General features: G+C 34.0%; 3 protein-coding genes and 1 pseudogene across 3 annotated transcripts in view; 1 reads left to right on the top strand and 3 right to left on the bottom strand.

Moving 5' to 3' along the window:
* LOC108604181 (ETS-like protein pointed) overlaps positions 1-18,084 on the top strand; it is a 51,416-nt gene that overhangs the window by 2,649 nt on the left and 30,683 nt on the right. The window contains exons 2-3 of the mRNA XM_017993523.1: positions 2,202-2,400; positions 3,604-3,700. Of these exons, the coding sequence (XP_017849012.1) occupies positions 2,215-2,400; positions 3,604-3,700 (283 nt within the window). The 5' untranslated portion in view covers positions 2,202-2,214. The remainder of the gene's footprint in view (positions 1-2,201; positions 2,401-3,603; positions 3,701-18,084) is intronic.
* Positions 9,392-11,153, bottom strand: LOC108601226 (annotated as a pseudogene).
* Positions 13,211-13,886, bottom strand: LOC108601225. The gene is made up of 3 exons (XM_033294218.1): positions 13,808-13,886; positions 13,590-13,708; positions 13,211-13,519 (listed from the first exon to the last, which is right to left on the bottom strand). Exons 2-3 carry the CDS (start codon positions 13,662-13,664, stop codon positions 13,211-13,213), a joined length of 384 nt encoding a protein of 127 aa, XP_033150109.1. The 5' UTR covers positions 13,665-13,708; positions 13,808-13,886.
* On the bottom strand, positions 16,086-16,582 carry LOC108604182. Its single transcript, XM_017993525.1, has 2 exons — positions 16,283-16,582; positions 16,086-16,229 (listed from the first exon to the last, which is right to left on the bottom strand). The coding sequence occupies exons 1-2, from the start codon at positions 16,580-16,582 to the stop codon at positions 16,086-16,088; spliced, it is 444 nt and encodes a 147-aa protein (XP_017849014.1).

Below are 18,084 nucleotides of genomic sequence, written 5' to 3'. Positions count from 1 at the left end.
TGACAACAAGTACATAATTAAGTGTTTCTTCAGAAATTCTATAGCATAAAGATAACATTAAATTCCACTTGACCAACATAGAGCGTACTTAGCTTGTAAGTAAAAATTATGGGGAAGCACACATGGAAAACTCTTAACTGTTGTTTGTTTTAAGGAATTCACAAAGAATTCGCCATAATTATAATTAATTGATTTAAGTTAAAAGTATTGGCAAGCAGCCTAAGCAAAACTCCCCTTTAACTCATTTCTTATCAACACTTTTGTTTACAAAAATATTTAAGCTGAAATGCTCAATGTCTTAATTTATTTAAATGCATAATACCTTCATTCATTATAGAAAAAAATCAATCAGTTTATACAACTGCATTTATTATTGCTGGCACATTTAGATGCGTCAAGAAATTATTTTCGTGTGAAAAGTGCATATATATATATATATACTCACCTATACACACACATATATATAGCTGGCACATATGTATGCACTTTGGCACTGTCAAATCAATTATATGCATTTATATAAATCTAGATATATGTGTCTTGCTCTGTTGATTGCAGTACGAAAATTTTTGTTGTATACACTCGGGATTTTTATTATCCATTTAAATGTTGATTAACTTAAATTCGTTTCTACTGCACTCAATCACACTTGATGTGTGTCAGCGTATGTGTGTGTGTGTGTATCTGTGTGTGTGTGTGCTTGCTGTAACTTGCATACATATGTATTAAGCATTAAATCAGCAAATCAAATGAAAATTGATTTCGTAAGCGTATACGAAAATTAATGCAACGTCTATTCAGTTAGATACAAAACGACAACATATGCATACAACTTTATTAGTATGTGTGTGGAAATTTAAATGTGTATGGCTGATAACATGCGTATAGATAGAAAGAGAGAGAGAGAGATAACTGTTTAGTATACAGACGACACTTTCAAGCGCTTTAAGCGCGTCACCATCACCGACTTCTCCACACGCTATTTGCATAACGTATCTAATTAGGCAGCCTATAGATACAATTTTGTATCTTAAACAGTTTCAGAACTGCGCTCTGCTCTCCTCTCAAGCAACTACGCATAACTTAGCTACGCACAAAGCTATATACATATATGCATATAGTATTACAATATCTGTATGTACATAGCAAGTACACACACACACACACATATATATATAAATCTAAATGCTCTTTTAAGACATCTTTATATTAGACTCGGCGCAAACGCAAACAATGCAACGCCGTTTCTTCTTATTTTTTGTTCGTTGCTTATCTCAAGTACAATAAATGTAAATATGCTTTATACAAAATGCGTAATTATATGTTAAAGTTTATCTTGAAGTCATATTATTTATTGTGGCATCAAAAATAGCAGCTACTGTGTTGCGGTTTGAGTGCGGGCACTCTCAGTCTGCTTTTATTTCCGTTTATAGTACTCAAGCTTTTTGGAAAAACTTGTAGATCACTTAAGCTTATCAGCGTATACACAAAAAAAAAAACCCTAACGGAAGTTATTATGATAATTTTAAGTTTTTAGCTTACTGCTGTATTAAATTCTTTGCGCTATGTAAGCTTAGCAGTTTAATGTGCTAAATTAGTGACTTGCAGTTATCGATAGTATCGATTGCGTTTCAAATATCGCGCGCTCTACCAACTATTTCTATAAGAACATTAACTGAAAGCGACTGTACGCCAAGTCTTAAGCAAATACGCATTAGAAAAGTTAACTTACAACATAATTACAATTGCTTTAGCCCTAAAATCTAAGCATACACATAGATAATACTCGTATTTGATGGATGCTGTATAAACAAAAATGTCTTTTATATGCAAACTGTGTGGCGGTTCCTTTTGTTGTGGCAGCCTGTCGCAGCGAAAGGCAAGCGGCAACAGCTTTGATGTTGCTGCTGCTGCTCTTCTTCTTGCTGCGTGGCGCGAGCAACTTCAAAAAATACACCGATCTGTTATGGCTATGTACATATTATATATGTACATACACTTTGATGCGCATTCGCCACGTAAAGTGTCATAATTTCTAGAGTCAACATTAACGTTTCTGCTTGACTTCAATTGAGCATAAAGGTGTTAACGTTGCAGAGCGAAGGTGTTAACAAGGCCTATTGCTGTCAATTAGAACGTTTAGCTGCTAAGTAATAAGCGCCATTAAGTAATCAATTTTCTCTCAACTCTCTTTTTTGCAGATGTCTGAACAATATGGAACTGGCGATTTGTAAGCAAGAGTTGACAGCAAGCAAATTTATGCTGCCACCAGCGGCGTTAGCAGCAGCAACCACAACGGCAACCACAACGGCCACACAACCATTCCTAAATTTCAATACCAGCGTCTGCAGCAACATGCGGCTCAAGAAGAATCGTAAAGTAACATTTCTAGATGTAGAGGTAAGTCGAATGCGTCAGTCATAGTTAAAAGATATTTCAATATGCACAGCACGCAACTGCGTCTAAATTGGAATTTGCTGCATTTGTAACACGCTTAATAACTTTTATAGTTAGCTCTTGTCTATAGAGTATTTGGCTGACTGTGCTTTTGTTTATTTGCCATAAGCGTGCCACTTAATTGATGCCAAAAATAGTCAAAGCAACACAAAGAACTCTGCGCGTCATAATGGCATTATCCATGTTTATATAGCACGTACGTAGCCCCAAACAAATATGGCAGACAATAGACTAAAAGAGTCACTAAAGCATTGCTAGGGCTTCGCACTCTGGTGAGCGATCTGCACATTGAGCGATCTGTAAAGAATTTTTGGACTTTTTTGTGGCACTGCCCTGCGGTAAACATATCCGTTGAACTCGACCACTTTCATCCGGTGGCAAAGTTAAAGGACCTTTGCGCAAGCGCATTCGCGTGGAAAATGCAGTCAAGTAATATAATCTAGAGTCTGGCTTAGCTTACAGCTTAAGTTACGTAGCTGCTGCTTTTTTTTTTGGCATTAACCACATAACAGTAGCGCATGAAAGAGAGCGCGAGAGTGTGAGCGAGCGAGGCGACAAGTCAACGAATCAAATTCCAATTGAGCATTCAAATTAAATTGTCTGCCTTGCCCGTCAATTGATTACGATATTTATGAAACATTCTGTTTGACTATTTGACCTCCATTATCATAAGCGACAATAAACGAGCGACAAGCGACACACAATAGCAAACAATTCCAGCAGCTTCCGAAGCGCTCTCTGTGTGTGTGTGTAAGTCAAATGTACAATTCAATTTATTAGAACGCGTTTAACATGATCATGTATGGACTGGCTTTTGGTCTTTGGGGCAGGCAGCCACCAGCCTAACTAGCATGACCAGCGCTCTCTTTGCGCTGCCCCTCGCTGTTGGGTTTTGTCAATTGCTGGCAATCTATTTCATGTTGAGCCATTGTTTTTGCTGTTCTGATTATTGCCCCCAACGTTTAGCATAAATGAGTTTGTTTAGTGTAGGGGCTGGTCTAAAAATTACAGTGCAATTGGGTATAATATATATCATTTAATTTAAAGCCTGCCTAATTTGCATAGCTTTGCTAAATCTTTGTCGATTTTGTTGAAACATTTGCAGCAAGTGTTTAATTGACTAAATTCTCTTCCCTCTTCTCTTAGCCCACACACAAATATATCAAAGAGGAACCCATTCATGGCTGTAAGGATTTACCCGTTTGCAGTTTATCGGATATTTCAGATCATGAGGCCTCGCTGGGTAAGTCGCCATTATAATATTTAATATTTTACGATATAAGGATATAAAGAGCTCGTACTCCAGCTATTGCCCTCAATCGCTATAAATAGGGTTTAATGTTGAAGAAATTTTGCAGATAACGCACTTCTAAGAAATGGAAATAATTAAAGAGCAATATGTTGTGCGAAAGATTTTTTTTTTTTTTTGCTTTGCGCACTATCTTTGCACTCAGAGAGCGAGAGCGAGCGCATTGAAGAGAGCGAAATGCCATCATCAGTCATGTTTCAGACTCTTTGGCTGCTTGATTTGTTTTTGCAATTCTTTTATATACTTGTACATATGCCTTTTGAACTGAGCGATAAAAAAATACCAAATACGAATTATTTGCGATAAGATAAGTTGAAAAACTCTGATTAGAGCCGAACAAAAGCAACGAATTTTCTGTTGCATGTAAAGCAAAATTTTTATGTGTGTTTCTATATGCATATATCGTAATTGTTCTCAGCGCATTTTCTCTTTAGTTTGTTTTAATAAAATTTTCTGTTAAAAGTCACGTCGTTTATTTCCGGTGTCCATTCACATGCAGCCACAGGCCACTGTACCACGCCTCTAACGCTATAACGCACGGCAAAGTGCCAAGCAAACTTACAGATTCATTCATTCTTTCATTCTCGCCCCAAAGCAGCAAAGACAGGCAGCCAAACAGCAGCAAACAGAGCTGCTCCCTCACAAACTGAATCCCAAACACAGGCAAACACATTTGCATTTGCATTTTAAATAAACGAAAAATAAATAACTTAAATGTGCACTCACAGTAGTCGCTGTCAATCAGGCAATACGTCAGTCAGTCAGTCTGTCACTCAGCCAGCAGCAAGAGTAGCATGCCTTACGTATACGTAATGTGACAAAACGTACGCGTTTTCTTTTTGTTTGGCATGTGTCTTCAATACTTTTTGTCCACTATATACATATATATGTATGTGTATATATAATGTAAACATATGTGGCTGCTATTACATACGCGCTTGTTATTCATAAGTGTGTTTATATCTTAATGTTACTTGGCAGCTTTATGTTAATTTGTATGCATCTTTGGCTGCGTGTATGTGAATTGCTGATGAATGAATTTGTTTTGTAGCTGTGGGAAGTTCTAACAACAATTGTCTAAACCTGTCTAGTTGTATGCATAGACCAATTAAAAAGCCACCATAAATAAGTTTGATTCTGGCTAGTTTTTGATACAAATATAACGATTTGAATGCGGTGAGAAAATGATTAGCTAGCATAGATATAAACCGGTTACACTTTGTTGCTACCTACATGGGGATCCATTGAGTTATTGATAGCCAAACTTCAGCTTAGCTCTCGGGTGCTAAGTAGTCAAAATTAAATGTATATTTATTTTTATATATTTTGATTCCAGTTTTAATTAGAAAACTCTGCCCAAGCATTGACAGCTGTTGTATGTAATGTTGTTTATAAAAACAAATAGCATGAGCATGGCTATATTTTTGTCTTTTAAACACACACACACACACTATGTATGTATATACAAAAAGTATTTATGCGCCTTATCGCGGCACAAAAATCAACAAAAAATAAGAAAACATTTCAATGTCAACGCGCGTCGCACAGCAAAACAAAAAATAAAAGTTTGTGGCCAAGAATTTCATTCAGTGCCACAAAACTCTAACAAATCCTCAGTGGGGACTCCAAAGCGCTTGAACTCTTAGCTAGAGCCAGATCAACATAAAAATGGCAACACAAAAACCCAAAAATAACAACACACACACACGCACACACATACATATGCAAAGTGGTGACAACTGCGCAGCTACTAAGAAGTGAGGGGGGCAAATTTCAATGAAAGGGACTGTGAGCAGTAAAGTTTGATTCTAGTCAAGTCAAGTCTTTGACAAATTGAAACAGCAGATAAGCAGCGTCAATCTTTTTGCGTACATATACATATAAATATGTATATATGTGTGTATGCATGTGTATACTGCCCTTATTTTTTATTATATACACACACACGCGTCTTGCTATATTTTTGTTTGACTTTAATCATTGCATATTAATCATAAACTTGCAAAAGAACAGAAATATAACATTTTGTTTAATATACGCTATGATTCCTATAAAATATATACATACATATATGCATATATATATATATGAGCCTAAGAGCACACGCGCGCAAGAGCGTAAACTAAAGAGAGCGCGCGCGTTCGTTCCCCACAACTTTCATTCATTTTATGTGCGCTCACTTGGCGCTCATTTCAAATTCATTCATATGCTCCAGCGCTACGCTCTCTCGCCATCTCACTCTCTCGATACAAAACACGTTCGTTTTCATTCATACTTACGCTTGTGAGTAAAAACAAAAAAAATACACAAATTTCTGGTTCTCTGTTTGCTGCTTGATCGCCTCGCGGCGTTGAAATGCAGTTGATGAATGGGGGGACAGCAGCCAAAGCAAAAGCAACAGCAACAGTAACATTGGGACGGTTTGCTCTTGGGGCTGGGCGCGTTCAGTTTTTTTTCTTCTTTTTTGTTTTGTTTTTGATTTGGGTAGAGCAGCAGCAGCAGCAGAGCGAGGCGCGGAACCTTCCTTTTTTTTATTGTATGCAATATATGCGCTCTCTTGTTTGCTCTGTCACTGTGTGCGTGTATTTGTCGGCTTATGATGATGATGATGCTTGTTTCCTTCCTTTTTTGCGTGTGCCCTGCTCTCCACTCTCCACTCTCCCAGTTTAGTGTTCCTCCTGCAAACCGGCTTGGCTATGAGAGCGTGTGTAGCCCCAACTCTGACTACGACTTTGACTTCTGCTGCTGCTGCAAGACGACAACGACAGCAGTTTTGACCGTGGGCGCGTCTGCAACTTGGAGACTTGGGCAATGCATGTTGTTTGTGTGTTTCTCTCTCTCTCTCTCTCTTTTGAATGTATTTATTTTGATTTTAGCTGCTCACTTCGCCGCACTCCCGCTCTCTGCTCTTGTTATGTCTTTTTATTTATTCATAATTTGAAGTCGAGCTCCCCAACGCGGCCTAACGCACATTTGTGGACAGCTGCTTGGCCCTGCCTCTGTGGCTGGATACGAAACCAGTTGCTGGGGCTCTCAACACTTGCTGCTTGTTTTCATATTTAAAGCTTTGTTTTAAATTAAGTTTATACCTTTCAAAATTTCTTGTTCACAGATTTCTTGCTGTGTCTACCACAATTGTTGTTGTTCTTTTGGGGTATTCGTGGAACTGCTGCGTTAACAACTTTTTGCCTTTTTGGCTTTTACAATTTTTCATTCATTCATTTAAAGTACAACACACACGCACATATACACATATGACTTTGTTGTTGTATGTGTGTCTGTGTTGTTGTTGTAAGTTGGCTTGCCTGTTTTATATTTCGTTTGCACGCCACTTTTTTAGACATAAATATGTGTGTGTGTGTGTTTATTTAATGTTTTGCTTACTTTGTGTACTCTATAAAATGCGTTGAATGTGCTGTTAATTATATAATACTCATGCTTAGGGTATTTGCTAGTCGCATACATTTGGCAATTGCAACGCACGTATTTTTATATTTTGCCTACTCGACTTGTTCATTCATAAAGTTTTTTCAACGCAAGTTGATTTTTGGTTTCTTATGAATGGCTTTAAGCTAATTGATTTATTACAAGGTAATTTTTTAGTTACTAAATAAACAAATAGCGATTCTTTTTAACGCAAATATGTTTTCACAATGTAATTGTAACATTTCTCAGTAGGTTGATCTTTAAGTTAGCAGCTTGTAAAGCGGAAGTATCTGAATATTCGCAGCCTTCTGCGTTAAAATTGTAAAGTCTGGAGCATGGCTAATCAGCACGCACTTCTGGTGGTGTCAATGACGTCAAGCCAATGCCACTGCATAAAAACTGACCCAGCAGTCTGAATGAATGACACAACGGCGTCATTATAGGTGTGGGTGGCGATGATGAATAAAGTGCCTACCAACGGGAATTGAAACAATAGCTACTGCTCTTTGTTTTCACAAGCTTATAGTTCTGTTAAATTTATCAGTTGTAGCTAATACTTTTTGGCTTAAGTGAAGAGTTTTCTTCAAAGATCGTCGACCATCCTACATAGTTTTGCAGCAATTTATTTTTAGTGCATCAAAGTATGCAACAGTGTTTAGTAACTAAATGCATTAGTTAAGACACAAACCTTAATACCAAGGGCAAAGAGAAATTATTTTAAAATTTCATATAAATAAAATAATAAAAATCACTTGTTTTGCATTGCTAATGTGCATTGCTCTCATTCGTCCAAGCTCAAAGAGAAAAACATGTAAATACAGTTATTGTGAAATTTATATATTGAAATCAAATTCCTCGCAAAGTCTGCAACAATCTGATTTAAAATAACAATTTTTTTTTACTGAAGATTGCTGATTGATGTAATCTAAATCATTAAGATAATTAGCTTTCAGTGTGTAATATTTTAAGTTATTCAGTAAAGGTAAAATACACATTTGTAAAAAATTGCGGTTTCTTATCAAAAATCCAAGAAAACTTTAATAAGTAATCACCAGTGGGCAGCACTATTGGCAAGGAGGGAACGTTGTAAAAATCTTTGATGCCATTGACGCCCTGCGAATTTATAATTATAATACTTTTTTACAAAATGTTACTTCTTAGGCTTACCGTATATGGACAGGTGTGATTTATTGTTGAAACATTTTTAATAAGATTCCAAATAATTTTCCCAACTGGCTGATAACGTGTACGCATAAACTTGCAGCCATCAATTGTATAATCAGCTAGCCATGTCTTGTAACCATTTTGCTTTCTTGAGCACCTTTTAAACAATGTTGTATATCAAAGCTGGTTCAGCTAAAAAACAAGAATTGTTAGAGTGGTCTTGTTGCGACTAACGGCTCGCAATCGGCATTCCTTGATGACAGCCCAGGATTTCTTGAAAGAATCGCACACAGCATTTGTCATTTTAACCCGAAAGGCCTTTAAATAAAATAAGATGAGTTCATCACACGTCTTAGCAACTTTTAAAATAAATATATACCTTGTTGTTATTTCTTAAAAGTATATAACTGACTATAATAAAAATGAACAGGGGTCTTCCAATCCACATGGCTATGGTTCGTCTAACTAAAAAACTGAGTCTGCAAGTAAAAATTGCTTAGTCTGGAAGTTTATATTGAAATCAATGATGCGAAACATTTTTTTAGCAACAATTAGTGGCGATTATTAATATATAATTTTATAGCGTGAAAAATGGGAGTTGAATGGAACATATACACAGAAATTTAATGGTAGTAAAATTTTATTTGTAAATTTGTTGAAAACTAAATATGTGCTTTATAATTATCAACGAAAAAATCGAAATTGCCTCCACAATTATAAAAAAAATGAGTTAGTTCATCAAACATCAAATGTATTCTGTACTAGGGATATACGCATATCAAAATCTATTGAGCGAAAAAGCTAACAAAAGTTTAAAAAAGAAAACAATTTTGATTGTTTTAATTTCTGTAGACTTTCAACAGTAGTGACCAGCAATTTTTTCATTTCGAAACTATCGCTGAAAAGCATGCTAACTTTTTATCTAAATCTTGAGCGCATCGAAGTTTGAAACCATTTTTTCATGTGTAAATAAAGTAATGAAGATTTCTGATTGAACAGCAAATAATTGAGATAATTAGCTCTTAATTTTTTAATTCATTCAGTAAATGTAAAATACACGTTTGTAAAACATTGCGGCTTCTTGTCGAAAATCCAAGTTAATGTTAATAGATAATCGCCAGTGGGAAAAACTACAGGCATGGCATCAATGCTATAAAAATTTTCGAAGTGCATTGACGACCCTGGGAATTTAACGTTACAGCATATTACAAATATTTACTTTTTTGCTTACCGGTATATGGACAGGGGTGTGATTATCGTTTGGAAAATTCTTTTTAAAAAAGGTCTCCAAATCATTTTACCACCGGGCGTGTGGATAACGAGTACCATTAAATTTGCAAGCATCCAATTTGTCATAATCAAATAGAAGCTTAAATAACATTTGCTTCTTTGAGCACTTTTAATTGCATTTTGTATATTCTATAGCTGGGTCCGATACAAAAACATAAATTGTTGAGAGTGGATCTTGTTGCGACTAACGGCTCGCAATCGGCATTCCTTGACGACCGTCCAGGATTTGTTGAAAGAATCGCACACAGCATTTGTCATTTTAAACTGAAATGTCTTAAAAAAATATATATATGATGAGTTCATCACACGTCTTAGCAACTTTTGAAATAAATATATACCAAGCTGTAACTTATAAAAAATATACAACTCATTATAATAATAGCGATCAGGTTTCTAGCAGTCCCTATCCGCATGGCTCTCGTATGTCTTACTAACAAAACTGACTGATCAACGTAAAAAGCTTAGTCTGGAATTATTATATTAAAATCAATGTTGCGGAAATGTTTAAATATTCTTATTACATTTTTTTTTCAACAATTAAAATGTGATTATTTAAATATATAAGTTTTATAGATTGAAAATGGACAGTTGAATCGAATATACAATAAAAATGTATATCTATTGCAAAATTATATTAAGTTAATTTGTTTGAAAAGCTAAATATGTGCTTTATAATTATGAAGAAAAAAATTAAATGTATTTTGTACTAGGGATATGTGCATATCAAAATCTATTGAGCGCAAAAGTTAACAAAAATTAAAAGGGATCACAATTTTTATTCCTATAGGCTTTAAAGAGTAGTGAGCAGCATACTGGAAAAATTTTTTAGTATTTTTTATAGGTATTTTTGATCGAGTATCTGGCGCCGAAAAGCATGCTAAATTTTATCTACAACAAGTGTGCACTGAAGTATGAAACCATTTTTCCAAATGTAAATAAATTAATAAAGATTGCTGATTGAACTGTAAATAAGAAGATAATTAGCTTTTAATGTCTTACTACTTTAAATTATTCAGTAAATGTAAAATATACATTTGTAAAAAATTGCGGCTTCTTGTCGAAAATCCAAGTAAAGTTTCAATTGATAATCGCCACTAGGTGGATTAATTGGTAAGGCATCAATGTTATAAAAGTCTTTCATGCCATTGACGCCCTGGGAATTTAAAACGTATACAAATATTACAAAATATTACTTTTTTGGCTTACCGCATATGGACAGGTAGTGATTTATCGTTGAAATATCTTTAAAAAGATTCCAAATCATTTTTGCCACCGGGTGATAACGAGTACGCATAAATTTGCAAGCATCAATTGTATAATCAAATAACCAGGGCTTATAGCCATTTGCTTTCTTGAGCACTTTGAAATTAAGGTGTATATTATAAGCTGGTTCTGATACAAAAACAAGAACTGTTAGAGTGGTCTTGTTACGACTAACGGCTCGCAATCGGCATTCCTTGATGACAACCCAGGATTTGTTGAAAGAATCGCACACACAATTTGTCATTTTAAACTGAAATGTCTTAAAAAAAAATATATATGATGAGTTCATCACACGTCTTAGCAACTTTTGAAAGATATACCATATACCATGCTGTAACTTATAAAAAATATACAACTCAATATAATAATAGCGATCAGGTTTCTAGCAGTCCCTATCCGCATGGCTCTCGTATGTCTTACTAACAAAACTGACTGATCAAGTAAAAAGCTTAGTCGGGAATTTTATATTAAAATCAATGTTGCGGAAATGTTTAAATATTCATTTACATTTTTTTTTCAACAATTAAAAGTGATTATAAATATATAATTTTATAAATTGAAAATGGTAATTGAATCGATATATATATATAGATATATAGCTAACTAAATATGTGCTTTATAATTATGAAGAAAAAAATTAAATGTATTTTGTACTAGGGATATATGCATATCAAAATCTATTGAACGCAAAAGCTAACAAAAGTTAAAAAAGAAAACAATTTTGAATGTTTTAATTTCTGTAGACTTTCAACAGTAGTAATCAGCAATTTTTTCATTTCGAAACTATCGCTGAAAAGCATGCAAACTTTTTATCTAACCCTTGAGCGCATCGAAGTTTGAAACCATTTGTTCATATGTAAATAAAGTAATGAAGATTGCTGATTGAATTGCAAATAATTAGGATAATTTTTTAATTTTTTAAATTATTCAGTACTTAAAATTTATTTGTAAAAAATTGCGGTTTCTTATCAAAAATCCAAGAAAACTTTAATAAGTAATCACCAGTGGGCAGCACTATTGGCAAGGAGGGAACGTTGTAAAAATCTTTGATGCCATTGACGCCCTGCGAATTTATAATTATAATACTTTTTTACAAAATGTTACTTCTTAGGCTTACCGTATATGGACAGGTGTGATTTATCGTTGAAACATCTTTAAAAGTATTCCAAAACAATTTTGCCACCGGGTGATAACGAGTACGCATAAATTTGCAAGCATCAATTGTATAATCAAATAACATGGCTTATTACCCATTTGCTTTCTTGGACTTTTTTTCAAACCCCCCAAACGGGTGTGTTTATATATATAAGCTCTCGATTAAAACAAGATTGTTAGGAGTGGTTCTTGTTTTACGACTAACGGCTCGCAATCGGCATTCCTTGATGACAACCCAGGATTTGTTGAGAATCGCACACAGCATTTGTCATTTTAAACTGAAATGTCTTAAAAAAGTATATATATTGATGAGTTCATCAACGTCTTAGCCAACTTTTGAAATAATATATACATGCTGTAACCTTTATAAAAATTATACAATCAAATATAATAATAGCGAATCATGTTCTAGCTCAGTCCCTACCGCAATGGCTCTCGTATTGTTCTTACTAAAACAAACTGACATGATCATAGCTTAAAAAGCATTAGTCTCGGGAATATTTATATTAATCAATTGTTAGCAGAAATTTTAAATATATTTTTTTCATTATATTTTTTTTTAACAATTGTTTGATTGTAATATTTTGAATAGCACTGGCAATCAAAAAATAGATAAAAATGTATAGCTTTTGCAAAATTTTTATAAATTAATTGACATTAAGCGTGCTGGTGTGCCCACACATGAGGAGCATAAAATTTAAATGTATTTTGTACAAGGGATATATGCATATCAAAATCTATTGAACGCAAAAGCTGACAAAAGTTAAAGAAAACAATTTCGATTGTTTTAATTTCTGTAGACTTTCAACAGCAGTGACCAACAATTTTTTCATTTCGAAACTATCGCTGAAAAGCATGCTAACTTTTTATCTAACCCTTGAGCGCATCGAAGTTTGAAACCATTTGTTCATATGTAAATAAAGTAATGAAGATTGCTGATTGAATTGCAAATAATTAGGAAAATTTTTTAAATTATTCAGTAAAGGTAAAATACACGTTTGTAAAAAATTGCGGCTTCTTGTCGAAAATCCAAGTAAATTGCAATTGCACATAGCTTAACTGAGGAAACATATGTGATACTGAGATAATAAGAAAAACAATAACAAATTTAAAAACGTATACAAAATAATCACAATGACACCGCAACTAAAAATATGGACAGGTGTGATTTAGCGTTGAAATATCTTTAAAAAGATTCCAAAACATTTTTGCCACCGGGTGATAACGAGTACGCATAAATTTGCAAGCATCAATTGTATAATCAAATAAAAATGGCTTATACCCATTTGCCTTCTTGAGCACTTTTAATTGCATTTGTATATTATAAGCTGGCTCCGATATAAAAACAAATGCTGTTAGAGTGGTCTTGTTGCGACTAACGGCACGCAATCGGCATTCCCTGTAGACAACCCAGGATTTGTTGAAGGAATCGCACACAACATTTGTCATTTTAAACTGAAATGCCTTACAATTAAATATGATGAGTTGTTCACTCGCCTTAGCAACTTTTGAAATAAATATATACCTTGGAGTAATTTCTTAAAAATATACAACCCAGTATAAGAATAGTGAACAGGTCTCTTGAAGTCCTAATCCGCATGGCTCTCGTGTGTCTTACTGAGAAAACAGTGTCCACGTAAAAAGCTAAGTGTGCGATTTTATATAGAAATCAATGTTGCGGAAAATGTTAAAAGCATTTTTTTTAGCAACATTTAAATGCGATTTTAATATATATATTCTTACTAGTGTTGATAGCGTGAAAAATGAGCGTGAATCGAAAATTTATAAAGAATGCAACTGTTGTAAAAAAAAAATAAAAAAAGAAAACAATTTCGTTTGTTTCAATATCTATAGACTTTAAAGAGTAGTGAGCAACATACTGGAAAAATATTTTAATCTGTCGCGGAAAAGCATGCTAAGATAAATTTAAAAATTGAACACACAAAAGTATGAATCCATTTTTCCATAACTGAATAAATGAAGTAAGTAAGTAATGAAGATTACTGATTGAACTGTAAATAAGAACATAATTAGCTTTTAAACTCTACAATTTTCGATTATTCGGTAAAAGAAAAATACACATTTGTAATAAATTGCGGCTTCTTGTCGAAAATCCATGTAAACATTAATAGATAATCGCCAGTGGGCAGAACTATTGGCAAGGAGGCAATATTATAAAAATCTTTGATGCCATTGACGCCCTGTGAATTTATAATTATAATACTTTTTTACAAAATGTTATACTATACGATATAGGACAGGTGTGAGAAGAATCGTGTGTGAATAAGATTCCAAATATTTTCCAACTGAGCTGATAACGTGGTACGCATAACTTGCAGCCATCACTATATAATCAAAACTATGGTTGTAACACTGTAGAGCACTTTTAAACAGAGTGTGTATATTATAAGCTACCGTATGAGATACAAAGGCTGTGTGGTGTCGTTGCGGGACTAACGGCACAATCGACATTCCCTGTAGACAACCGACTGTTGGAAGCCATCGCAACAAATTTGTCATCTTGAAATGAGAATTTGCTTAATGAAAGATATTACAAGAAAATTCATACAAGCGGCTTCACTTAAACCTTAATATATACCTCGTTGTTGACTCTTAAAAATATTTTACTCAGTATAATAATTATGAACAGATCTTTTCCAGTCCTAATCCGCATGGCTTTCGTTTGTCTAACTAAAGAACTGAGTCTGCAACTAAAAATAGCTTAGTGTGGAATTTTTATGTTGAAATTAATGTTGCGGAAAATGTATCAATCTATTTAATGACAACAGTTTTTTTTTTTTTTTGGCAGTAATTAAATGGGTGTATTAGTTTACATTTTAAAAGTGTTGATAGCATGAAAAATGGTAGTTGAGTTGAAACTGATCGAAAGTCTAACCGTAAATAATCATTGCTGCTATATTTGTTTAATAAGCATTGTATTAAACTTTAACATTGTAAATCATTCAGTAAAGGTAAAATATATATTTGTTATACATTGCGGCTGCGTGTCGAAAATCCAAGTAAGCATTAGTACATAATCGCCTGTCGGCGGTTTAATTGGTAGGTCTTCAATTCTATAAAAATCTTTGACGCCAATAAGACCCTGGGGAAAGAAAAAGTAAACACTAAATATAAATAATTCTTGTTCAGCTTACCGTATATGGACAAGTGTGATTTAGTGTTGAACAATTTTTAAAGAGATTCCAAATCATTTTTGCAACTGGGTTATAACGTGTACGCATAAACTTGCAGCCATCAATTTTATAATCAAATAGCCATGGCTTGTAACCATTTGCCTTCTTAAGTATTCTTAATCTTAAGCCTCCAGTATAAACTGCCTCGTTTAGAAAGGCAAAGATTGTCAGGGTGGTCTTGTTGCGATTAATCGCTCGCAAACGGCACTCCCTAAAGACAATCCAGGATTTGTTAAAGGACTCGCATACAACGTTTGTCATCTTGAACTTGAATGCCTTTTAACAAAATACCATAAATGAATTGCTTACAAATTCAAATGTCAGCTTTGAAAACAGATACATACGTTGTTGTTGTTTCTTAAAAATATATAAATGAGTAGAATTATAAAAAACACTCGTCTAGCTGTCCTAATGCCCATTGCTTTCGTTTGACTAAACTGAAATACCAAGTCTTTGCTCATAAATATAGTTATTTTGGAATATTTAAATTAAAGTAAGCGTTGCGGAAAAAAAAAATTGCTGCAATTTGTTCAATGATAAGAGATTTTAAACAGCAATTAAAAGTTTAGGCCTATATTTCACTAGTGTTGATAGAGTGTACAATTTAAGTTGTGTTTAGCTTTGTTTAGAATTAGAAATGAAATAGATTTACGCGTTTCCATAAATCATTTGCCGAGTATCTATTTCATTTTTAATCTAGCGCTTAAACGTATGCTAACATTTTTCATTAACTGTCTGAGCAAACATGCACCAATAAAATAGTGAAGACGCAAACCTTTCCACAGCGGGATGTCACTTTAATTTAAACTGAATTTTAGCATTGTGAATCATTCAATAAAGGTAAAATACACATTTGTAATAAATTGCGGCTTCATATCGAAAATCCAAGTTAGCTCTAATAGATAATCGCCAGTGGGCAGAACAACTGGTAAACCAGCAATGTTATAAAAATCTTTGATGCCGTTAACTCCCTGGGAAAATAGAATGTATACACAAAAATAGCGAAAATAATACTTAGGCTTACCTTGTAAGGACAACTGTGATTTAAGGTTGACACATCTTTAATAAGATTCATAATAATTTTTGCTACGGGTTGATAACGTGTACGCAGAAACTTGCAAGCGTCAATTTTAAAATCAATTAGCCATGGCTTGTAGCCATTTGCTCGCTTAAGCATTTTGAAACCAATGTGTATATTATAAGCTGGCTGCTTTACATAAACTAAAGCTGTTAGTGTAGTTTTGTTGCGACTAACGGCACGCAAGCGGCATTCCTTGTAGGCAACCCAGGATTTGTTGAAGGAATCGCACACAACATTTGTCATTTTGAAGTGAAATGCCTGAAAGCGTTAAATTAGTGAACGTTATAAGCACTTAAACTAAATATATACCTTGACAACAAATATATAAATTAGTAGAATTACTATTACTGGAATTACAGCCTTAATGCGCATAGCTTTGGTTTGTCTAGACTCAAAACTGAGTGGCAAATGCAATTCACTGTGTAATACTTTTGTATTAAAATTTCCTTTAATATTAATGAGGCGGAAAGTTTAATGTTGAGTGCCACTTCAATTTAAAAAATAAATTTAGCTGTACTAATAAAATCATTGGCGGCTGTATTAAGTTTTAAATGCAGAAACTCTTTATAAAAATAAAAGCGAAATAATTGTTATATGCATGCAAATTTGTTAACACTGCAATTTGTTAATAAGCAATTAAAAAATGTTAAACTAAAGCGAAACTCAAAGTTTTAAATACAAATATTTGCAACTTTTTTAGTAATTATAATAATCAACGTGAAATCTTAGCTAGCGATCCTTATAAAGTGAAATTCAATTAATCAACGACTGCCACATATGGCATTGCGCTATTTAAAGTTGAGCCAAAAATACAACAAAATGTTGCCACAAATATGAAACAATTAGTTAGTGCAACAAAAGGCAACAAATCCATATTTATGAGCAAACAATAATAACAACAACTGAAACCAGTTCTTGCTGCTTCAATTGATGAAATGATTACATGCCACAGATCGCTGTTGCAAATTGATAATGCAATCGCCAACGGTCAATTGACAAACGAAAATCGATGAAATATCAAATCGCCATAGATCGATATATGAGTGTGGCACACCTGCATCTTAGTTTTTTTTTTTATACTTTAATTGCGCATAGACTACACAATTTTCCAGTTGCCTGAGCGCGCGCGCGCGCATCTAAACGGGGGTGCAAACTCATATAGAGCTGGAACAGGAGTCTCGCTAATCAATTGAACCGTGTCCACCTGAGAGCTCATTGACTGACTGCTAAGCCTTTTGGCCAATTTAACGCTGCTGCCCACCCCAGGGCAAAGTTATGTTCAATACGTTCAATTGATAATTTAACGCTTCAATTGTTGTTTTACATACCCTAGCCTAATGCCTTTGTCTGGCTTTTATGATCTTTTTATATGTTAACTATATTTTGTGTCTTGTCATTATGTGTAGCACATTTGCTAGGCGATAATAATTTTCATGGCTAATGGTTGCGCTTTTTAATTGTCATTTAAATTAAAAGCAGCTAGCCAAATGACTTTATTATGGCTGTGAATAAAAAATAACAAATGCATTAAAGTTAAAGCTGCTGCAATGAATTTAGTTTAGTTTGGGTAACGTATTGAGCTAATGAAATTAGTAAATGGTTAGCTAGTTAAACGCTTTTATCGATAGTATCGATTACGCTATGAACAGTAAGTGCTACTTTTATGTGCTTGCTTTTTATTATTGCAACCTAAAAACCCCAAAATACTTTCAGCCTGACATTCATTTGTAAATTGGGCTCATTGT

The sequence above is a fragment of the Drosophila busckii genome, chromosome 3R (assembly GCF_011750605.1).
Source record: "Drosophila busckii strain San Diego stock center, stock number 13000-0081.31 chromosome 3R, ASM1175060v1, whole genome shotgun sequence".
In the NCBI taxonomy this organism is placed as follows: domain Eukaryota; kingdom Metazoa; phylum Arthropoda; class Insecta; order Diptera; family Drosophilidae; genus Drosophila; species Drosophila busckii.
This window is presented reverse-complemented; position numbering and strand designations above follow the sequence as displayed.